The sequence below is a fragment of the Dipodomys ordii genome, unplaced genomic scaffold (assembly GCF_000151885.1).
Source record: "Dipodomys ordii isolate 6190 unplaced genomic scaffold, Dord_2.0 Scaffold84, whole genome shotgun sequence".
Classification (NCBI taxonomy): Eukaryota; Metazoa; Chordata; class Mammalia; order Rodentia; family Heteromyidae; genus Dipodomys; species Dipodomys ordii.
In genome coordinates this window covers 5,086,515-5,110,065 of record NW_012267300.1, presented here as the reverse complement: position 1 = coordinate 5,110,065, position 23,551 = coordinate 5,086,515, and the positions used below count along the sequence as shown (strand labels likewise).

At 48.4% G+C, this 23,551-nt stretch overlaps 3 protein-coding genes across 4 annotated transcripts in view; all 3 read left to right on the top strand.

Annotated features, from left to right (window-relative positions):
• Positions 1-5,214, top strand: part of Rnf31 (ring finger protein 31) — a 15,111-nt gene extending 9,897 nt beyond the window's left edge. For both annotated transcript variants that reach the window (XM_013025411.1, XM_013025412.1), the window contains exons 12-21: positions 464-637; positions 735-833; positions 925-1,014; positions 2,734-2,848; positions 2,958-3,076; positions 3,340-3,453; positions 3,605-3,662; positions 4,442-4,538; positions 4,824-4,992; positions 5,103-5,214. In XM_013025411.1, the coding sequence (XP_012880865.1) occupies positions 464-637; positions 735-833; positions 925-1,014; positions 2,734-2,848; positions 2,958-3,076; positions 3,340-3,453; positions 3,605-3,662; positions 4,442-4,538; positions 4,824-4,992; positions 5,103-5,156 (1,089 nt within the window). In that variant the 3' untranslated portion in view covers positions 5,157-5,214. The remainder of the gene's footprint in view (positions 1-463; positions 638-734; positions 834-924; positions 1,015-2,733; positions 2,849-2,957; positions 3,077-3,339; positions 3,454-3,604; positions 3,663-4,441; positions 4,539-4,823; positions 4,993-5,102) is intronic.
• A 542-nt stretch (positions 5,215-5,756) lies between these two features.
• On the top strand, positions 5,757-11,475 carry Irf9 (interferon regulatory factor 9). Its single transcript, XM_013025413.1, is given in 10 exon segments — positions 5,757-5,867; positions 7,017-7,197; positions 8,064-8,247; positions 8,482-8,606; positions 8,686-8,821; positions 8,902-8,985; positions 9,681-10,025; positions 10,960-11,063; positions 11,193-11,268; positions 11,271-11,475. Coding segments are annotated over 9 exon segments (1,284 nt in total). The 5' UTR covers positions 5,757-5,867; position 7,017; the 3' UTR covers positions 11,321-11,475.
• A 4,209-nt stretch (positions 11,476-15,684) lies between these two features.
• Rec8 (REC8 meiotic recombination protein) lies at positions 15,685-23,504 on the top strand. Its single transcript, XM_013025323.1, is given in 16 exon segments — positions 15,685-16,528; positions 16,725-16,834; positions 17,128-17,196; positions 17,517-17,659; positions 17,745-17,820; positions 17,939-18,059; positions 19,731-19,815; positions 21,057-21,109; positions 21,111-21,254; positions 21,505-21,571; positions 21,667-21,806; positions 21,980-22,028; positions 22,777-22,843; positions 22,958-23,089; positions 23,168-23,274; positions 23,360-23,504. Coding segments are annotated over 15 exon segments (1,401 nt in total). The 5' UTR covers positions 15,685-16,528; positions 16,725-16,778; the 3' UTR covers positions 23,452-23,504.
• Positions 23,505-23,551: the final 47 nt, after the last annotated feature.

The following is a 23,551-nucleotide window of genomic DNA, read 5'->3' as shown; positions in this document are numbered from 1 at the left end:
CAAGGCAAACGCTCTACCACTGAGCCACCTTCCCAGCCCTCCCTGAGCTCCTTTTGCTCAAGGCTAGCACTCTACCACTTGGGCCACAGTGTCACTTCTGGCTTTTTCTGTTTATGTGGTACTGAGGAATCAAACCCAGGGCTTCATGCATGCAAGGCAAAAATTCTAACACTAAGCCACATTTCCAGCCCTCCCACTTTCAAGATATTATTTACATATTTGTTTTTAATTGAATGTGAATGCCTTTAGAGACATTCTTGTCTTTAGATCTTGCTATTGCTTGTTTTCCTCTACTAACTACCTTCAGATATTTGGCTTGCCAGCACTTGTGGATACCTGAGATTGTTACCCATGGCTAGTTAATTAGACTGGTTTCTCAGTGGACATTTGGTTAGTAGTAATCCTTTTGCAGGTTGATTGTGGTGGCTTCTGACCTTTTTTCATCTCTCTCTCTCCCCTCTAGATGCAGGCCTTGATTTCCTGTGAGTGTACCATCTGTCCTGAGTGCTTCCGCCAACATTTCACCATTGCCTTGAAGGAAAAGCACATCACAGACATGGCATGCCCTGCCTGTGGCCGCCCAGACCTCACTGATGATACTCAGTTACTCAGCTACTTCTCTACTCTTGACATCCAGGTATGACAGTCCCTATGGTTCTGCTCTCCCAGGCTTTGAAACTCACCATCTCTACATTCTCAACTCACCATTCACCATCTCTACCTTCTGTTCCTAGCTACGAGAGAGCCTAGAGCCAGATGCCTATGCATTGTTTCATAAGAAGCTGACTGAGGGTGTGCTAATGCGAGACCCCAAGTTCTTGTGGTGTGCCCAGGTAAATGGCATGACCAGAAGAACTAGTTATGGAGGGGTAGGGGATGTCTCCAGGTCAGGGTTTGAATCGCTTTATGTTCTTACACTCACAGTGCTCCTTTGGCTTCATATATGAGCGTGAACAGCTGGAGGCCACATGTCCCCAGTGTCACCAGACCTTCTGTGTGCGCTGCAAGCGCCAGGTGAGTCACACTCAAAGTCTGAAAAATATTTGCTAAGCCATTCTGAGGTACCGTTTTAGACTCAGGGTATACTGGAAGGCAAAACAGTCACAGGGTTTGAGTTTAAAGAACATATTATTTAGGGAGCCAGGCACAAGGAAAAAGGGAAGAATGGAGGGAGAAGGAAAAGGGAGAGAAAGAAGAAAGTAAAGAAAGGGAAAGTAGCCAGGGACTGGTGGCTCATTCCTGTAATTCAGGCTACATAGGAGGCTGAGATTTGAGAATCATAGTTCAAAGCCGGCCCAGGCAGGAAAGTCTGTGAGATTCTTCATTCTACTAAAACTACCAAAAGAGCTGGAAGTAGAGCTGTGGCTCAAGTTGTAGAATGTTAGCCTTGTGCAAAAAAGCTCAGGAACAGCACCTAGGTCCTGAGTTTAAGCCACAGGACTGGCAAAGAGAGAAAGAGCAGGGGTGGGGGGTGGGGAGGAGGGGAGAGGAGGGATGCTTAAATATAGATATAAATTTGACCAAGAAAATAAGTAATAATCAGATACTGATAACAGCATGGACCTACTAAGGATAGCTAGATTCTAGACGTCTTCTCTAAAATGACTTAATCTTTTTTGGAGGGTGAGGGTGGGAGTAGTACAGAGAATTGAACTCAGGGCCTCTTAAGCCATAACCCTCAATCCTTTTTCTTTCAGTTTATTTTTCAGAGAGGGTTTCTTGATTTTACCTTGACAAACCTTAAGACTGCAGCCCTTCTGAATAGTTAGGATTATAAACATAAGTAACCATACATGGCCTAAAATGGCTTAAACTCTGGCCTGAAAGTTAAGAAGAAGCCACCCATGTAGAGAATATTTGCAACAGATAGAACAACTCATGGAAAGATCAAAGGCAGAAAAGTTGTATGGCTGGAGCCTTGGGTCAAGAGTGAGTCTGTCAAGAGCTAGCTGTCAGATGATAGAACTCAAGGCCAAGGAAGGCAGTTTGCCTTTCATTGTGAGAATGTTTGCTACCAAAACACTGGCATATGTGTCATGAAACAATAAAGTGAACACCTGAGTCCCTATCTTCAGACCTCAAAACCAGCACATTACCAAGCTCTCTGACTTCTTCTTTAAAAGGATTTCTAGTCTTTTGGCTACAGTGTAGAAAATAGGGTCTCGGGAAGCAGAAGTAGAAACAGATTAGTAAGTCAAGCAAGTAACTGGAAGCAAGATCTGACATTGGCATGGTAGTAATAAGGATTAAGAAAATGGATACAGATTGGGTGGTGAAAATGAAACTTGTGAATAATATGAAATGGTATGAGGAAATGAAAATCCAAGGTGAAGCTGGGCACTGGTGGCTCATGCCTATAAATCCTAGCTACTCAGAAGGCTAACATCTGAGGATCATGTATGGTTCAAACCGAGCTGAACAAAAAAAATTCCACAAGACTTCATCTGTGATTAACCAACACAATGTTGTGCCGGAGGCATGGCTCAGGTAGTAAAGTACCAGCTATAAACAAGCAAGCCAAGTAAGCTTATAGGTCCTGAGTTCTAGTCCTAGTATTGACACATACAGAGAGAGAGGAACCAAGATAGCCGCTCAGTTTTAGGATGTGAGCAAATGGTGATGGACAGTGACATAAACTAAGCTGGGGACCACTGAATGTGAGTAGAAGAATGAGTAAGAAGGGCCTGGGCATGGGTCAGAGCTTGCATGAATAGCCTGCTTTCCTTTTGGCAGTGGGAAGAACAGCACCGAGGACGGAGCTGTGAGGATTTCCAGAACTGGAAACGTACCAATGACCCAGAATACCAGGCCCAAGGCCTAGCAATGTATCTTCAAGAAAATGGTATTGGTAAGGCTATCCTACTTGGTTTATCTGCTCAGTAGTCTGCTCTGTCAAGACCACCAGTGGCCTTAATGTTACAGTGGCTGCTGTACCCTAGATTTCTTATCCCTTGCAGACTGCCCCAAGTGCAAGTTCTCATATGCACTGGCCCGAGGAGGCTGCATGCACTTTCACTGTACCCAGTGTCGCCACCAGTTCTGCAGTGGCTGCTACAATACTTTCTATGCCAAGAATGTGAGTACAGGAATGGGGAAGGAAGATAATGGTGGGAAGCTGCCACTGGGTTTGAGACAAAGAGGCCATTTAGGAGTGCCCAGGGGAAGAAGAGAGGAGGTTAGTAAGGACATAAAGTACCACTTTTTGGTCCCTTTTCCACATTTTTTGGCTTCATACTCTCCAGCTCTCTCCCTACCCCTATGCCCTTCATACAAGGGGTTTCTGAGAGTTCAGGACCCCAAGTTTCCAACTTCCTATCTTTCATTCTGGGTTTCCACCAGAAATGTCCAGACCCTAAGTGCAAGGTGAAAAAATCCCTGCATGGCCACCACCCTCGAGACTGCCTCTTTTACTTACGAGATTGGACTGCTGTCCGGCTCCAGAAGCTGCTACAGGTGAGCAGTGACCAGCCCCACTGGCCTTTCAGGTTGCCCAGGAGAGGGAGGCAGGATCTTGGGTGGGAAAGAATGGAAAAGGCTTTATGATAGGAAATACAACAGTGGCTGGATCAAGGGGAACATAATACCTATCTCTACCCTTCCTCAGGACAATAACATCATGTTTAATACAGAGCCTCCAGCTGGGGCCCGGGCAGTCCCTGGAGGTGAGTGTCTGACCAGCCTCAGATAATGATGTTTTGGGATCCACTGTAGGGTGGGTAAAGGGAAGGCCTGGGTCTGGAGTTGTGCCCTTTGGCAAGTTAATAACCTCCTCGGGTCTTGTTTAGTCCTCTATAAAATAGAGGTAAAAATATCTACCTTGCTAATACCTACCTTGCAGCTCAGCTATTTACCTAAGATACCATTAAAAGTGATTGCTCTTAATGCTAGGCTACTTCTCACATTCTCCAATGATTATGATTCATTCATTAATTCTTTGGGTATTTAATGAGAACTGCTAGTTGCAGGGCACTGTTAAAGATTCCCTGAGAGCAACAGACAGGTGTGATGTAGGGTTCTAAGCTACTCTGCTTGTCACCACCTGGAGATACAACTGTTGTACAGAATAACTGGGACTGTGGCTAAAGTGGAAGAATGCTTACCTAACTGCTTAAGGCCCTGAGCTCAATCACTAGTACTATAAAAGCTTCAGTTACCATGCAGGAGCTAAAAACCAAGAGTACTTTATCAAAGTGTGGTTATGAGTCAAAAGCCAGCCTGGATAAAAAATAAGGCAGCAAGCTTCCTTATCAAGAGTTGGTCTTCTGCTGAAAACATCTCTTAAGTATCTACATATACTCAGTGCATATACCCAGTTCATATATACTGCATATACCCAGGTGGGAGGCTGCCTCCCGTGCTGCATGGATATTCCAGTTCTCTGGGGATTTTATGTCAATTGCTTCCTCCAAATGAAGAGTCCCTTCCTTTCCCTTACTCTTAGGTGGCTGCCGAGTGATGGAGCAAAAAGAGGTTCCCAATGGGCTTAGGGATGAAGCTTGTGGCAAAGAAACTCCACCTGGCTATGCCGGCCTTTGCCAGTAAGTGCCAGCCAGGGCTTACAGAGCATGATGTTGGGAATGGGGGATAGGAGTGGTGAGGGCATGCCCAGGCAGTGAGGTGGGGTCTCTGGGAGTAGTAGGGTCTTGCACAGAGTGGGAGGGAGGGGTTTCTCTGGGCAAGGGCATGAATGGGTAATGGTACATGCTGATTGGCAGTACTTACTAGTACAGCAGGTAGGAGTTTGTAGTCCTGTTTGGGTCTAAGAATTGTAGTGGCCCAGACAGGCACTTGGCGTACTCAGTTCTGCTCCCTCATCTCCCCAGGTCACACTACAAAGAATATCTTGTGAGCCTCATCAATGCCCACTCATTAGACCCAGCAACTCTGTATGAGGTGGAGGAGCTAGAGATAGCCACTGAACGCTACCTGCATCTGCACCCCCAGCCTTTGGCTGGAGAGGATCCCCCTGCCTACCAAGCACGCTTGTTACAGGTAATGCTTTACCCAGTCTCACCTCTGACCTCACATCCTTAAGAAGTCACCTGTCCTGGCTGGTTTTTGAACTCTAAGCTTCCAACATTCTTATCTTCTCTCGCCTACAGAAGCTGATGGAAGAGGTGCCCTTGGGACGGAGTATTCCCCGAAGGAGGAAGTAGCTGAAGGAAAGGGTCCTGCTCCCTCCAGCACCAATAAAGAGGCATCTTACTGCCCAGGCTTCTTGGTGGTCGTTCTTCCTGGCCCTACCATTTAGGGGCATCAAGGAAATGGGGTGGGGGGTGGGGGGAGTTGAACAACATTTTGTTGAAAGAGCTCCCTGAAGCCTACTATGGACTTTCTGGATTTAGAGCCAGGAAGAAACTGATACCATGGACAGGCAAGGCCTTGCCAATCCAACCATCTGACCTGGGCTTCTTCCTTCCCTACTTCTCTTCTTTTATCAAATTCAGCTGGTATTTGAAGTCACCTAACTTGTACCAAGCAAGTACACTATGGGTAAAACACAGACTCACAGATGTACACAGCAATTCAGAGGCTCCAGACTTCAGGAAACTAGTCTTCCAGAGGAAGCAGCTGTGGTACAAACAAGTATATAAGTGGGAGGCAGAGGACAAAGTCCACCTGAAGGGGTCTTTCTGCTAACAAAAAACTGTTACTGTAAGATTCTCCTATGCTGCTTCCCTCTTGTGGTAGCTAGTTGCTCTGCAATTCAGATCACGTGATTTCTGGGAACCGTTCCTCCCTGGTGGAGAAATGAAACTTAAGGGTGGAGACTGTAGAAAGGGGTGGAGAGACAGCAGTAGAAGCTTCCTAGGCTGGTTCTGAGCTGAGTTCGGTGGAGTCCTGGGACAGCCTGGAGAGCAGTGCAGGTAAGCAGCCATGGAGGGGAATCAGCCTGGGATCTAAAGCTAGAAGGGCCAGCCCAAACTGGAAATAATAGTAGGGACTCCTGGTACACCTATGCCAGAGGAAGGAATGGACAGAGGCTTGTGAGTCAGAAAGCTGGTGGTGAGAATAAGAGACTGTGTTTGAAGTTTTGTAGGAAAAATGGACAGAATCTGATACCAGTTTGTGGAGGAAGGCTCTTTGCCCAGCCTCAAATGACCCTGCTTGTTTTCTTGCCTTTTGGCCCTGCCTACCTCTGCTGAAGCTCCGCCCCTGTTTCCAGCTAGCCACCCCACCCCCCACTTGGGGGTGAAAGTGTAGGTTATGGTGGTTGTGGGTTGAGGGTTAATGAAGCCTCTGCAGGTGCTTGGGAATCTAGATCTTTCACCAAGAGCAGAACACTATCTCTCATCCCTCACCCCCCAATTCTGAATCATTAAAGACCAATGTGTTAAGATTTCCTTCAAGTGTCATTGCTTGAAAAAGTAAAAAGAAATTTTTAAATAGTTGGTAGTGGATGGGTGCCGGTGGCTTACTCCTGTAATCCTAGCTACTCAGGAGGCTGAGATCTGAGGATCAAGGTTTGAAGCCAGTCCAAATTGGTTAAGTATGTAAGACTTATCTGCAGTATCAAAAAGCTGGAAATGGACTTGTGGCTTAAATTCTAGCCTTAAGCAAATATTGGATAGCATCCAACCCCTGAGTTCAAGCCCCAGAACCAGCACACACACAAGTTGCCATTGGTGTCAGAAATGAAGTTGAATACTAAGATATATTTAGAGCCAAAAGAAGATGGATGGGTGTCTGGGAGCTGTTGCTGAAACTGGCTGTTGATTAGGGTCAACAGATATTCTCTTCCAAATTGCCAGTTTGGGGGGATGGTTTTTGGTCGATCATGGGGCCTGAACTCTGGGTTGGGTGCTGTCCCTCAGCTCTTCAGCTCAAGGTTAGCGCTCTACCACTTGAGCTACAGCACCATTTCTGTTTTTCTGGTGGTTTATTGGACTCATAGACTTTCCTGCCAGGGCTGCTTTGAATAGTGATCCTCAGATCTCAGCCTCCTGAGCATCTAGGATTACAGATGTGAGCCACCGGATAAACTGCCAGTTCTAATGTTTCCTCTTATTTCTCAGGATGGCATCAGGCAGGGCCCGCTGTACCCGAAAGCTTCGGAACTGGGTGGTGGAGCAAGTGGAGAGTGGGAAGTTCCCAGGGGTATGCTGGGATGATGCAGCTAAAACGATGTTCCGGATTCCCTGGAAGCATGCAGGCAAGCAGGACTTCCGGGAGGACCAGGATGCTGCCTTCTTCAAGGTAACAGGGCCTGGAAACAACCATCCCCTCCAAGATGTGGATTTGAGATACAGGGCAGATTGGAAAGTAGAACCAGCTGTCCTTTGCAGAGCCCACTTTAAAAAATTATTGCTGGAGCCAGGCGCCAATAGCTCACACCTGTAATTCTAGCTACTCAGGAGGCTAAGATCTGAGGATCACGGTTCAAAGCCAGTCCAGGCCGGAAAGTCCGTGAGACCCTTTTCTCCAATTAACCATCAGAAAACAGAAAGTGACACTGGGGGGCTGGGAAGGTGGCTCAGTGATAGAGTGCTTGTCTTGCATGCATGAGGTCCTGGATTTGATTCCTCAGTACCACATAAGCAGAAAAAACTGGAAGTGGTGCTATGGTTCAAGTGGTAGAGTGTTAACCTTGAGTTGAAGAGCTCAGGGACAGTGTCCAGGCCCTGAGTTCAAGCCCCATGACCGACCCCCCCCAAATTGCTTTGGATTGACTTATGGAATTGTAAGCCTCTTTGTAAAACTATTTAATAATTCTTTTTCATCTTAAAGAGACTGTGAGAGGGGCTGGGAATGTGGCTTAACGGTAGAGTGCTTACCTAGTATGTATGAAGCCTTGGGTTCGATTCTGCAGTAACACATTAAAAAAAGCCAGAAGTGGCACTGTGGCTCAAGTGGTAGAGTGCTAGCCTTGATCAGAAGAAGCTCAGGGACAATGTCCATGCCCAAGACTGGCAAAAAAAAAAAAAAAAAAGGCACAAACCCAGCACAAGCTCATCTTCGCCTCAGCCTGTGCAGGTGCTTCACAGATGTGAAGCCAGCTCTACTGGAAGGACAACTGGGATGCTACGCAACACTGCTTCTTCTTTGCTTTCTGTCTTAACTAGGCCTGGGCAAAATTTAAGGGAAAGGACAAGGAGGGAGACATTGGAGGCCCTGCTGTATGGAAGACTCGTCTGCGTTGTGCCCTCAACAAGAGTCCTGAATTTGAAGAGGTTCCTGAGAGAAGCCATCTGGATGTGGCTGAGCCCTATAAGGTGTACCGGCTGCTGCCACCAGGAACCCTCCCTGGTGAGTATCCCCTAGCCCAGCTGTTCCAAGACCCAGGAACCGGGATGAAGGATGGAGATAGCTGCCTTCTGGGAGAGTGGCAGGACACCCCCGAGTGTTCCGTTTTGTCCTTGCCTATGGGGAGCTGCTACCCAGGTTTCCTTCCCTACCCCTGTCCATCCTTTCATGGCCCTTCCATCTCCTCTCTTTCCTGTATAAGCCACTCACCTTGCTCTTCCTCCAACAATTCCACAGCCCAGCCAGGAACCAAGAAATCAAAACTATGCCACAGTTCTGTGTCTTCGGAGAGGCAGGAGGATACCAGTACTGGCAAGAATGGCACAGACACTCACTCCTATCTTCAGGATCCTGTCAATACTGTGAGCTGGGGAGGACACTGGTGGGTCTTATGTTGAGTAACCAGAGTGAGAGGTGAGTGGTAACACACACTGTCTATAGGATCTGAGGGCTAATGGAGCTGCAAGCCACTCAGACAGTGGGAGTAGTGGCAGCATCGCCAGCAACAGCAGTAACAGCAACAGCAGCAGCAGCAGCAGCAGCAGCAGCAGAAGCAGTAGTACTGAACCACAGGAAGGTACTGCCTCTCAGCCCTGTGTTTCCCCTGTATAGCACTCTCTGACCAACCAACCCTGAGTACCCTTGCCTCCCTTCCAGGTGTAGACAATACCTTACTTCTTGGAGAGGCCACCTTTCTTGAGGAACCAATGTCTGTGGAGCATCAGCTCCCTCTGGACTCAGGTATTTGGTCTCTCTGACTCTTTCCTGCTTCCTCTTTCCCTGCTTCTCCTAGCAATGTCACCCTTCATATTGTATTTCTTGGACATCCACGTTGAGACTATTAATCCATGTTGAGAATATTAATTCATGCAAATAAGGCCCAGTCTCGGGACTTTTTTTTTTTTTAAACTGCAAGGCCATGGATATTAAGCCTTGATACAGATAAATCCATTTGTTAAAAGCTGGGTGCTGGTGGCTCACACTTGTAATTCTAGCTAATCAGGAGGCAGAGATCCGAGGATTACAGTTTGAAGCCAGCCCAGGCAGGAAAGTTTGTGAGATTGTTATCTCCACTAAACTAAAAAAAAAAAAAAAAAAGCTAGAAGTAGAGCTGTGGCTCAAGTGGTAGAGTGCTAGCCTTGAGCAAAAGGAAGCACAGGGACCATGCACAGGCCCTGAGTTCAAGCTCAAGGACCAATACACACACAAATCCAAATGTTAGGTGACAGGAAAGCCTTAAATAGAAAGTCCTTGCTGGTGGTGGCATGGGGGATAGGTAAAAGGAGAGGAAGGAAGGTATAACTACTGCCTCAGCCCTAGGGCCTTTGTCTTTACCAGTCATTCCTTGGTTTCCCCTCTGGGCCTGGGAAGAAGGGCCTGTAGGCAGCCTTCACCCTTGTCCAGCACCTGGCAAAGTTGGGCTTTTCTCTCCCTAGACTACTCGCTGCTGCTCACCTTCATCTACTGTGGGCATGTGGTCGGTGAGGTACAGGTGCGAAGCCTGGACTGCCGCCTTGTGGCTGAGCCCTTCGACTCTGAAAGCAACATGGAGCAGGTGGTATTTCCCAAGCCCAATGATCGGCTGGAATCTGCCCAGCACCTGCTGAATCAGCTTAAGAAAGGCATCCTGGTAGCCAGCAACTCCAAAGGTCTCTTTGTGAAGCGCCTTTGCCCCATCTCTGTCTCCTGGTATGCACCCCAGGACCCACCTGGACCAGGTCCACATCTGCTGCCCAGCAACAAGTGTGTGACGCTTTTCCAAACTGACTGCTTCTGCAGAGGTAAGGCTTCTCCAGCTGGACACCCAAGCCCTTTGCCCCTACCTTTTAGTACCCTCTAGGCCTCACTTGGCAGGTCCTACCACCACCCTGCCCACCAGCCCCCATATCTTTGTGTGGTACACATCCTGTGTGGACTATGCCCAGCCCTGGCTGCTCTCTTTAGCCAAGGACACAGAAGATAGGATCAGGTGGCATCTAACACAAGAGTGGCATACTTCAGAGCCAGGTGCTGGTGGCTCACGCCCATAAGCCTGGCTACTCAGGAGGCTAAGATCTGAGGATTGCAGTTCAAAGTCAGCACAGGCAAGAAAGCCTGTGAGACTTTTATCTCCAATTAAGCACCAGAAAGCCAGAAATGGAGCTGTGGCTCAAGTGACAGAGTGCTGTCCTTGAGCACAAAAACTCAGAGACAGTACCCAGGCCCTTACTTCAAGCCCCACAACCTACAGGAAAAAAAAAAAAAAGTGACACACTTCACAGAGCATCTTTACATTGAAGCACAGAGTATGTGAAGTACAGATCAGTTAGCACAGAGATCCCAAGCCTTGTGGCCATGTGCATTATGCCATGTATAGGTATTCCAGGGACGCTGATGCTCTCATGTTAGGAGAGTATGAGCAAGCAAGGAAGGGATAACCACCAGGGCTGCTGCCTTTGAGGACATGAAACTCCCCAGCAGACAGTTTTTCAGGTCATAAAAAATAATCTACCTTCAGTGCTTTTTGAGGAAGGGACATCCTATCCTATTTATACATGGTTGAGTAGCAGCTTAGTTCCCAGCATTTCTCCTTACCCCATACCTCCTGCTGTGGCCTTGGTCTCTATATGACCCTACTCTGCCTCTTTCTTTCCATTATAGATTCTTGGATATTTATTAACTTCTTGCCTAGGACCCTAATTTTTTTTTCTAACCCTTGACCCTTTTGTTTGAAAGACTTGGACAGGTACTTCCGTGGTGAAGGCCCCAGACCCAAGTTCCAGGTAACACTGCATTTCTGGGAGGAGAGCCATACCCCACAGGATCTTATCACAGTGCAAGTAAGTTCTGAGCAGGGGAAGGGAAAATGGTACCTCAGAGGAGGAGACACTGAGAGGAAGGAGCCACTGTGAGTTACATCTGCCTCTGTTGTGTTCACTGAATCCTATTCTTCACCTCTTCTGGCACAGATGGAGCAGGCATTTGCTCGGCATCTCGTAGAAAAGGCTACAGAGGAGCAGATAGCCGCTCAGTTCCTGAAGAAGAGCCTGGAGACCCACCTGCCACCTCACCTTCCTGTTCTTCCTGGCTCCTTTGAAATAATTTGTTCTTCACACTGTTGTTCTGCCTCTCTTTGTGATGGCTCTCACAGCTGTCTGTGAGTTAGATCCTTGGGTTCCTTATGTACCTGACTGGTGAAAAACTCAAGGATAGTTTCTGTCCTTTAAAAAAGAAAGAGAGGGAGAAGCTGGACGCCAGTGGCTCACGCCTGTAATCCTAGCTACAGAAGAGGCTGAGATCTGAGGATTGTGGTTCAAAGCCAGCCCCAGCAGGAAAGTCTCTGAGACTATTATCTCCAATAAACCACCAGAAAACCGGAAATAGTGCTGTGGCTCAAGTGGTAGAGTGCTCACCTTAAGCTAAAGAGCTGAGAGAGAGTGCACGAGCCTAGAGTTCAAGCCCCACAACCAACAACAACAAAAAGAAAGAAAGAAGAAAAAAAAGAGAAAGTGAGAGATCCTTTTCTGGTTTATAATCATGACTGGGTTCTCATGTGCTTGTATGACATGTGCTTCTTCAAACCTTGTTATGATGTGGGCACATTACCCATCTGACATTAAAAAAAAATAGAAGAGAGGGCTGGGAAGATGGCTCAGTGGTAGAGTGCTTGCCTTGCATGCCTGAGGCCCTGGGTTCGATTCCTTAGCACCACATAGCAAAAAGAAAAAAGCCGGAGGTGGCGCTGTGGCTCAAGTGGTAGAGCGCTAGCCTTGAGCTGAAGAGCTGAGGGACAGCGCCCAGGTCCAGAGTTCAGGCCCCACTACCGGACCAAAAAAAAAAAAAAATAGAAGAGAGATAAACCTTCTTTCGTCTCTAAGGAACTGGGGCCAAATGGTGTAAACTGAGGGCAGCTTTCCCTCTTTCCCCAACCCTCCAACTCTAAAGCCAAGCACTTTATATTTGGTCCTATGTCCTAAGAATTTAAAATAAACTTCTGTTAAAAGAGTAATCTGCATTTGATTTTCTGAGAAAGGAAGTTAGCAGGATATAGGAGAGATGTAAACTTAGGAGCCAGGCTCTGGGATTCTCTTCTTACTGATATCTCTAGTCCCCTTCAGTCTATTCTACCCACAGGTTCTAGGTGGGACACTGTTCATCTGACACTGTCAGAAATGTACCTTCTAGACAATCAAAGAGCTAAGCACTTTAACTACCAACCTCATGTAGCCAGATTTTCACCTGGATACTACAGTTCTTTGCTAGAGACCTCAGCTTTGGGCCTCAACAGAAGAGAGGCTGTGCACCCCCTACCCACCCCCACGTCCTGGGGAACTACATGAAGAAGACACTTGAGACTGACCTGAAACTGTGGTCTAAACATCTTGTGCCATAAAGGGGAGCAAAAACCAAGACTTGCCAAGCCTTCTGTAACTGCTGCTTCTGCCTCTGAAGTGACATAACAGGCCTCAGTGCACTGTCACCTGACAGAATAGTCCCTAATGGGATCCCTCATTTCACCTGAACTTCATAGAAGCTATAGATTGCCATGTCACCACACCCTGTGTACCAAAAGGGCTCCAAATTGGCTGACACTGCACTCTTTTTTTTTGGGGGGGTGGGGTCTGGTTGTGGGGCCTGAACTCTGGGCCTGGGTGCTGTCCCTCAGGCTCTTCAGCTCAAGGCTAGCGCTCTACCACTTGAGCCACAGCGCCACTTCTAGCTTTTTTCTTTTTGCTTCTGTGGTGCTGAGGAATCGAACCCAGGGCCTCCTGCATGCAAGGCAAGCGCTCTACTACTGAGCCACCTTCCCAGCCCTGACAATCCACTCTTTAACCCATTGTTTCTTTCTTTTCTTTTTTCCATGCTTGGGGCTTAAACTCTGGGATTAGACACTGTCCCTGAACTCCTTTTATAACTAGTACTTGAGCCACTTGAGCCACAGCTCTACTTCTGGCTTTTTGTGGTTAATGGGAAATAAGAGTCTCATAGATTTTTTTTTGGGGGGGGGGTCCGGTCATGGGGCCTGAACTCTGGGCCTGGGCGCTGTCCCTCAGCTCTTCAGCTCAAGGCTAGCGCTTTACCACTTGAGCCACAGTGCCACTTCCAGCTTTTTTCTTTTTGCTTATGTGGTGCTGAGGAATCGAACCCAGGGCCTCATGCATACAAGGCAAGCGCTCTACCACTGAGCCACCTTCCCAGCCCTCTCATAGATTTTTCTGCCTGGGCTAAGTAGCTAGGATTAACAGGCATGATCCCAGCAGTGAGCCACTGTTTTATTTTGTCACCAACCTGGAAGTTCTTTCTATTCTCGATTCCACCAGACTAATTTTAATCTATGTCACTACTCACCTAACTGTCACACTTTCCCAATTCCTGCACATACCGGATTAGCTCTGAAGACTTCTTCCTGACATACTATTCCTTTTTTTTTGGGGGGGGGGTTAGAGGGAGCGTTGGTCATGGGGCTTGAACTCTGGGCCTGGGTGCTATCCCTGCGCTCTTCAGCTCAAGTCAAGCGCTCTACTGCTTGAGCCATAGCACCACTTCCGGTTTTCCAGTGGTTTATTGGAGTTTATTACGGAGTTTCCTGCCTGGGCTGGCTTTGAACCATGATCCTCAGATCACAGCCTCCTAAGTAGCTAGGATTACAGGCGTGAGCCACCAGCACCCGGCTTTGTCACACTTTTTTTTTTTTTTGGTCCGGTCGTGGGGCCTGAACTCGGCCTGGGCGCTGTCCCTCAGCTCTTCAGCTCAAGGCTAGCGCTCTACCACTTAAGCCACAGCACCACTTCCGGCTTTTTCTTTTTTGCTTATGTGGTGCTGAGGAATCGAACCCAGGGCCTCAGGCATGCAAGGCAAGCGCTCTACCACTGAGCTACCTTCCCAGCCCTCACACTATTCTTATAAGCCTTCAGTTTCACCTATCTGACCAAGTCTAAATACCTAACCCCACTTAGGTTCTTGTTATCTTACATGACTAGCTCCAGTGCTCCCTTTGTGCTTTGCTTCTCTATATTTTCTCTTTCCTTAAGTTGTTCCTCATCCTGCTGAGAAGCCAAGCTCCTAAATAAGCAACTGCTTGAGCATCAAGGAAAAGATGTTCAGTATACAATTGCCTTTGGATCCTCAATTACTTGGACTTTTTTTTTTCTGGTCATGGGGGTTGAACTCTGAGCCTGGGCACTGTCCCTCAGCTCTTCAGCTCAAGGCTAGAGTTCTGTTACTAGAGTTACAGTGCCACTTCCAGTTTTCTGGTGGTTAACTGGAGATAAGAGTGTCATGAACTTTGCTGCCCAGGCTGGCTTTGAACTGGGATCCTCAGCCTCCTGAGCAGCTAGGATTATAGGCATGAGCCACCAGTGCTTGGTTTTTTTTGTCTGGGGGCGGGGGCAGTCTGTTCTGAATTAGTTTCTTGTCTTTCATTCCGTGTCTTTACTTCTAAGCTGGACTCCTACCCTATAATTCTAGCTACTTTTAAGATTGAGAACTGAGGATCTAAGTTTGAAGCTGGCTGAGGTAGAAAAGTCCAAGAGACTGTATCTCCAATTATTTTCTCAATTAGCCAGCAAAAAGTCAGGCTGGGGGCACAGTTCAAGATGTCAGGAATGAGCAGGAAAGCTAGGCATGCAAGACCCTGAGTTCAAAACAGCCCCCCCCCAAAAAAACAAGATTCCAATTTCAAAAGCTCTCAAACTAAAAGGTCCAGTTATTTGTAAATATATCCATATGACTTAATTTAAAGAAAGAATAATTTGAGACAATGTGTGAAATCTTAGTTACTCAAGTGGCACAAGTAGGGATTGTAGTCTGAGGCTAGCCTGTCCTAAAGCTAGAGAGTCTATCTGAAAACAAACTAATGCAGGCTGGGAACTTAAATCAATGGTTCAAGTTGTAGAGTGCCTGCCCAATTAAGTACATCCAATCCCAAATTCAATCTCCGATATGGCCAAAGAGAATGACTGAGATTAATAGGTTTTAGGGGCCAATAAGTGTATATTGCAGGCTGGGAATGTGGCTTAGAGGTAGAGTGCTTGCCTAGCATGCATGAAGCCCTGGGTCCAATTCCTCAGTACCATATTAACAGAAAAAACCAGAAGTGGCACTGTGGTTCAAGTGGTAGAGTGCTGGCCTTGAGCAAAAAAAGCTCAGGGACAGTGCCTAGGCCCTGTGTTCAAGCCTCAGGACTGGCAAAAAAAAAGTGTATTTTGCTTTTATTTGGGGGGTGGGGCCATGGGGGGTGATGGGAAAGGTATTACTAGGGCTTGAATTCAGGGCCTCATGCTATTGCTTAGCTTTTTTTTTTTCCTCCAGGCTAGTGTTTGAGCCTCAGCTCCACTTCCATATGAGTATCACAGACTTTTCTGCTTGGGCTGGCTTTGAACCATGATCTTCAGATCCCATCCTTCTCAGTAACTAAGATTGTATTATGAGCCACTAGCACTTGGCTTTTTTTTTTTTTTTAAAGAGTTTCATCACATAGCTCAGACTGGTCTTGAACTTTCCATTCTCTTGCCTCAGTGCTGGGATTACAGTTGTTCACCACAATGCCTAGTGTAAAATCTAAAACTTACTTCAGCCAGATCACATTCAACTCAAAAGAACTAGACGGAACATGTCTCCAAGCTAAGTTGTTCAAAATTTAAGTTATGAAACTGACTTCTCCATTAACCTGTGGCAACTCAAAGGCCTTCTCAGTCTAGCCTGGTCCAATTTAGTGGAAAAGGCAGGTGTATGCACCAGCCGGGCACCTCCCTCCCTGACATTTCGGCACCTTCGGCAGGGCCACTGCAATTGCTCCCGCCATGACCCAACCTCTGCCGCCTGTTGAGACACTTAGTTGCCAGTCTTGGCGCCAGGGCGAGGCTAGGGGTGCTCCCCGCTCATTGGTCAGTGGAAAGCTTCGGACAAGACCTTGCTACAATGGCCCGAGAACGAAAATCCATTGGCCAGGACCATTCAAAATGCGCCCACTCACCACGCGCAACGTTCTTCTGATTGGTTCACTGCCTGTCTCCAAGACACCGGGGTGACTTGACCTCTGGAACCCTCGCCCTCCGCCAACTTGTCTCCCCATTGGCTGTCGTGGCGCACGAGAACTGAACAGTAAGTTCCAGAGCCTGCCGCGGGACGCCAGTCGTGTGCCGGGAAGGCGACCCTGCTGCGTGCGTGAGGCAGACCTCGTGTGAGGCTGGCGGACGAAGGCCTGCTGTGGAAGACGCCGCGCTCTGAGACCTGCTCTGCAACCCAGCTCAGGCCTCGCCGCGGAGTTCATCTCCATCCTTGGAAGCCAGCCCTATACAGTGCAGTAAGTTCTACTCCATGTGCAATCCTAACGACGCGTGACACCACTGGGGGCTGGCAAAGAGGACTGTCCCAGTTCTGGCTTTTCTGTTCAGTCATCCCCTCAATGTAACTACCCATTCTTGACCACCTCGTTAACTGCGCTTTCGTGGGTCCACTCGCCCAAATGCTTACTTCTCTTTCTTCTCATGCCCCTCAAGAATTTCAGTTGAGAGCCGGACGGAGGAGTGTGGGAGAGTGAATTCCGAAGGAAAATGTTCTATTATCCCAACGTGCTTCAGCGCCATACCGGCTGCTTCTCCACCATCTGGTAAGCTCTGAGCCTGATAGGGGCAAACCTATCTCGCACTCCAAACCCACCTCCCAGCTGGGTGCCCTGAGCTCATGCCTGTAATCCTAGTCAGGAAATCCTAGCTACTGAGGATCGAGATTAAAAGCCAGCCCAGGCAGAAAAGTCTGTGAGACTCTACTCTCCTATGGCTCAAGTGGTAGAGTCTCAACCTAGAGGAAAAAGCTATGGGACGGGACCCAGGGTTCAACCCTCAGCACCAGCACACGTGAACACGTGCATACACACAAACCACCTCACCTTACCCACTGCAGGCTGGCAGCGACACGTGGCAGCCGGTTGGTGAAGCGCGAATACCTGAAGGTGAACGTGGTGAAGACATGGTAAGACCCAGAACAGTAGAGAAAGGAAACCTAGTGGAGGAGCAAAGGGTGGGAAAGGGGACCAGGAAAGGTGAAAAGGGTGGGGGGCAGGAAAGGGGAGAGGGCAAAAAGAGGTGGGAGTAGCAGGGAAGGTGGGGGCGGGAAAGTGAGAGGGCAAAAAAAGGTGGGGGTGGGAAAGGCAAGGGGGCGGGGTGGCAGGAAATGTGGGGGGAGGGAAAAATGAGGGGGCAGTGGAAATGTGGGGGAGTGGGGGAAAGGGTGGGGGCGGGGTTAGTCTGTGGGGGCTGTTCTCGGTGCAGCAATAATCACTGTTCTCTCAGCCAGGAAATCCTTGATTACGTATTGGTCCAAGTTCAACCCCCAATGCCTGGCCTGCCACGACCCCGCTTCTCGCTGTATCTCTCGGCCCAGCTGCAGATTGGCGTGATCCGGGTCTACTTCCAACAGTGCCAGTACCTCGTGGGTAAGACTGGGAATCCTACAGATGGGGGAGGGCTTAACAGCTGGCAGGGTAGGCTGGTTCTCTACCTTGCTCTTCCTGCTTACAGAGGACATCCAGCACACACTGGAGCGCCTGCACCGGGCCCAGATGCAGATCCGCATTGATATGGTAGACACAGACCTGTAAGTGGATACTGACCTATTGTGGACACTTATCTGGGACTAGAATGGTTCAGACTTTGATGGAGCACTTACATGTTTGGTTCAGCTTCTACCCTTAACATCTCACATTTTCTTCCAGACCCAGCCTGCTGCTTCCCAACTGCCTGGCCATGATGGAGACCCTAGAAGATGCTCCGGATCCCTTTTTTGGATTGATGTCCGTGGAGCCCAGCCTTCCTAGCCCTTTCAATATCCCTCAGGTAAGGTTTATTCCCCTGGAACATTTCAAAGTTGTAAACTGTAGAAGGGAAGGAACATACTGTCCTTGTCTTCTGCCCACACTACACATCCACTTCTGGCTTTTTGCTGATTAAATAAGACTTGAAGACTTCTCTTTTTTTGTAGTGGAGCTTGAATTTTGGGCCTGTCCCTCATCTCAAGGCCAGCACTCTACCACTTGAGCCACAGCACTACTTCTGGTTTTCTATTTTGGTTAATTGGAGATAAGCCTCAGGAACTTCCCTGCCTGGGCTGGCTTTGAACCACAAAACTCTAATCTCAGCCTCCTGAGTAACTAGAATTACAGGCATGAGCCATCAACATTTGGCTTTTGCAGGTATTTCTGACTGGGCTGGCTATAAACAGATCCTCAAATCTCAAGCCTCCTGGGTAGCAAAGATTAAAGGTGTGTCTCTAGGGCCCAGCAGGTGCTGTCCTTGTGTCAATCTTATAGGATTCAAGGAAGGGAACCTGCTCTAAGTCCCCCCTAAGGGAGATATGTTAAAGGGCTGTCACAGTGGTCCTGTACAGAGAAAGCCTAGGGTATCTGACTAGTCCATAATGGTCACTCTGCGTTCTATTAGTTAGATCCTATAGAACCTTACAGACCTAGTTCAGATGCTACCCTTTTTCCATGAAGCTTTCACCCCACTCCCAACCAGAACAAAATGCTGTTTGGAAGCATAACACTTTCTGGGTCATTGTTTTATCCTTGTATTGACTTTTTTTTTTTTTTTTTTGGTCTGTCGTGAGGCCTGAACTCTGGGCCTGGGCACTCTCCCTCAGTTCTTCAGCTCACTTGAGCCACAGCACCACTTCCAGCTTTTTCTGCTTATGTGGTGGTGAGGAACTGAACCCAGGGCCACATGCATGCAAGGCAAGCACTCTACCACTGAGCCCTCTTCCCAGCCCTGCATTGACTCTTGTTGGGGCCATATACAAACTTGTCTCCCACTAACCCATCTACTGTTTGCAATCAAGAATCATAGCCAGGCTGGGCACGGTAGCTCAAGCATATAATCCTAGCTACTAAGTAGGTTGAGATCTGAGGGTTGAGGTTCAAAGCCAGCCCGGGCCAGAAAGTCCATGAGACTCTTATCTCCAATTAACCACCAGAAAACCAGAAGTGGCACTGTGGTTCAAGTGGTACAGCACTCTCTTGAGCTAAAGAGCGCAGGGACAACATGCTGGCCCAGAGTTCAAGCCTCATGACTGTCCCCCCCCCCAAAAAAAATTTGGGTCTAAGACTGGGTATGCAGCTCAGTGGCAAAGCATGTGCTTAGCACGCATGAGCCTCTGGACTCAATTCCCTGCAGCACAACAACATAAATGAATAGTGTAAAAATTACCATGTCACTATGTTTTGTTTTTAATTGGTCGTGGGGCCTGAACTCAGCCTGGGCACTGTCCCTCATCTCTTCAGCTTAAAGCTAGCACTCTACCACTTGAGTCATAGCACCACTTGAGCCACAGCACCACTTCCGATTTTTTCTGCTTATGTGGTGCTGAGAAATTGAACCCAGGGCCTCATGCATAGGAGGCAAACACTCTACCACTGAGCCACCTTCCCAGCCCCTCTGTTGTGTTTTGAAAATGGGAAAGTACAGGGCTAATGGTGAAACTTTTCTTTTGATCCCAAACTCTTTTCAAAGATTCGACATCTTTTAGAGTCTAAAACTCCAGAGAGAGTTCCTGAGGAGATCCCTCCTGTAGAACTTCCGAGGCACAGGAAGCCAGGTTGGTAAAAACTTTCTTGGTGAGACACAGGAAGCCTCAGAGCTGAAGAAATGATGGTTTTGAGCTTAAGAGTCAGGCCAGGCTTTGTTGAATGCAACTCCTTTGTACAACTACTTAATTCTTTTTATTTTTTTGTCAGTCATGGGGCCTGAACTCTGGGCCTGGGCGCTGTCCCTCAGCTCTTCAGCTCAAGGCTAGCCCTCTACCACTTGAGCCATAGCGCCACTTCCGGCTTTTTCTGCTTATGTGATGCTGAGCAATTGAACCCAGGGCCTCATGAATGCAAGGCAAGCACTCTACCACTGAGCCACCTTCCCAGCCCCATACTACTTCTTAAGAAAATGAGAAGAAAAGCGGGGTACTGGTGGCTCACGCCTGTAATCCTAGCTACTCAGGAGGCTGAGATGTGAGGATCGCGGTTCAAAGCCAGCTCGGGCAGGAAACTCCGTGAAACTCTTATCTCCAATAAACCACCAGAAAAACTGGAAGTGGCACTGTAGCTCAAGTGGTAGAGCGCTAGCCTTGAGCTGAAGAGCTGAGGGACAGCGCCCTGGCCCAGAGTTCAAGGCCCATGACCGACAAAAAAAAAAGAAAAAAAGAAAATGAGAAGAAAAAAAAGTCAGGCCCTATGAGGGACATTGTGTAACTTTATCATTGCCCTAAGAGTCCTATGAAATCAAAGCTGGGAATGTAGCTTAGTAGAGTGGTTGTCTAGCATGCACAAAGCCCTGAGTTTGATTCCTCAGTACCATATAAACAGAAAAGGCCTGAAGTGGCACTGTGGCTGAAGTGGTAGAGTACTTAGCTTTGAGCAAAAGAAGCTCAGGGCCTGAGTTCAAGCCTGGCAAAAATAAATAAATAAAAAATGGTCCTATGAGGAGCTGGGAAGGTGGCTCAGTGGTCGAGCGCTTGCCTTGCATGCATGAGGCCCTGGGTTCGATTCCTCAGCACCACATGAGCAAAAAGAAAAAAGCCGGAAGTGGCGCTGTGGCTCAAGTGGTAGAGTGCTAGCCTTGAGCTGAAGAGCTGAGGGACAGCGCCCAGGCCCAGAGTTCAGGCCCCACGACCGGACCCCCCCCCCAAAAAAAGTGCCCTTTTCCGTTTCTCATGTTGTATGGTCTTCCTTCGCAAATGGGAACCCTCTTACAAGAAGGTATGACTGACCTGCAAGTGCATGTTCTGGCCCAAGCTCTTTCCCCAGGTACCCCCTAGTGTGGGGCCTTTTTTTTTTTAAAAAAAAAAAACCATGATAAGAGGATCAGGAGTGTGGCTAACTTTGCCTCCACCTCCTCTCCTCTCTGCAGAGGAAGGCTCCATCTCCTGGGGGGCCACCTGCTCGCCGCCGCCGCCGCCAGTTACTGTTCTGGGACAAGGAGACTCAGATCTCCCGGGAGAAATTCCAGGAACAACTGCAAACCAGAGCTCACTGCTGGGAGTGTGTGAGTGCAACCCAGGCTCTTCCTGGGGAAAGGACTCAGGACAGGCTGGACCTTCTGAACTCCAATGGGAGTGGAGGGTGGGGGGAAGAGGAAGAAACAAAGAATTTAATGGGGATTAAACCACAACAAGAAACACTATTTTCTGGAGATTGCTTGTGTGTAGGGTTGCATACACATGCATGTACAAAGCAGAGGTGAAGGGCCAAGGTTACCTTCCTTCTAAAAGGGCTTCTGACCTCCCATCACACAGCCAAAGGTACAGCCTCCCAAGAGGATGACCAGGAGCCCTGCAGAGCTGTTCAGAACCCCGACTCTCTGTAAGAACGATAGTTGGGCACATAAAATCTTCAGAACCAAGCTTTATGTTTTACTCTCGTTTCTTATGACTCAAACTTCATCCCTTTATCCTCAGCTGCCCGGCTACCTCCAGAGTTACTGTCTCTCTGGACCCACTGTGCCCGGGCACCCCCAAGAATACAGAGGCCACCTACGGAGGTCGAAGAGGAACCTGAGATAGAAGGCAAAAAGGCTGAAACTCCAAGTGATATTGAGGTAACTGCACCTGCATTGTGTCCTGTGAATCCCCAAAGCTTTGCTTTGCCAGGGCTCCAGCTATCTTTTCTTGCTGCCTATCAACCAACAGTAAAAAGCTCAAGGTCTCATGTCCCATCAAGTGGCCTAAGCCCCAGATGCTTGGGGCTCAGTTCTTGATCTCCCACCCACAGGTCCTAAGAGAAGCCCAGGAGCCCAGTGGGCCCCTCATGTTGTCTTCAGGTAAGCACTTGGAAAAGGGGATGATGGGAGACAACCACTGCCACAACAAACTAGTACTCCAGCTGGTGTGAAGCTGTTTCTGTCAGAAATGGGGTGGAAACGTAACACAAGGGAGTGTTTGTGTATGTATGTGTAGGGTACTAAGGTTTGAATTCAAGATCTCATGCTTGCTAGGCAGGCAGTCTAATACTGAGCCACTCCTCAGCCCTTTATTTTTTGTGCTGGTCCTGGGACTTGAACTTAAGAACTTTATTGTTCGAAGCTAGTCCTCTAGAACTTCTGGTCTTTTTTTTGGTGGTTAACAGTTAACCACCCTGGCCTTTCCTGCCTGGGCTAGCTCCAAATTGATCCCCAGATAGCTCAGCTTCCTGAGTAGCTAGGATTAAAGGCTCGATCCATCTATCCCCAACTTGTTCTGGTTATTTTTGAGGTAAGGGTCTTCCTTACATGCATGCCTGGACCATGTCTATTTTTGCTTCCAACCATCACTGGGGTGACAGGCACGTACCACTATACCTAGCTTGTTCAACTGAGACGGAGTTAAGACTTTTCTGCCCATGTTGGCTTCCAATGTAAGCCTCCTGATCTCAGCCTCCCAATTAGTTATACTAAAGGGGCTTCGTTGGAGATTGAACCTGGAGCCTTGTGTGCTAGGCCCTCTACCACATTTCCATCTGGGCCACAAGGTCTTGATTGCTTAGACCCAAGAATAAAGACACTGCCTCAATGTCTTTCTTCAACCCAACAGAGCTTTCCCTAGAAGCAGCTGAAGAGGAGAGGTCTCGTACCAGTCTTGTTCCTCCAGAAGAACGGTGGTAAGTAGCCAGGCTTTGGGTTCAGACTACAGAGCTGGACAGGGGTAGGATCGTTGTGTCCTTCATCAGTGTCACAGTCGCCACTTTCCCTGCTGTGGCTCCCATGTTCTTCAGGGGCTGGACTGAGGCAGAGCAGCCAGAGCCCCCTGCATTGCCGGTGGTGCCTGAACTCCCCGAGATGCTCATGGAATTGCCTTTGGAGCTGCCCCCAGAGCCTGAGCTGCTCACTTTGGGGGCTGTGCACAGGTATCAGGAAAGTGGGTGTGTGTCAATAGGGTGGACCCCAGGGCTGAGGCCCCCGCTAACCATTCTCGATCCCAATAGGGCAGTGGCACTAGGACTGCAGGCCAACCAGAAATTGGACTTCAGCAGCCTTGTGCCTCCTCTTAGCCCCCGCAAAATGGCTGCCCGGGTCTTCTACCTGCTCCTGGGTAAGTGTGGGCACGAGGGCACACAGGCCAGAGGCCACTACAAGAACTCCCTCCTGTAACCTGTGTTTTCTTCTTTCTTGACTAGTGCTGTGCGCACAGCAGATCATTCGTATGGAACAAGAGGAGCCATATGGGCACATCCTGATTCAACCGGGGCCCAAATTCTACCAAGGGTAGAGCCCATTTGCAAAGCTGTAAGAAACCAGCTTCATTAAACCATCTTCTGTCTCCCTGTGCCTTGCCTGCCTTATTTTTCAATGTACATCGCTAACCCTCC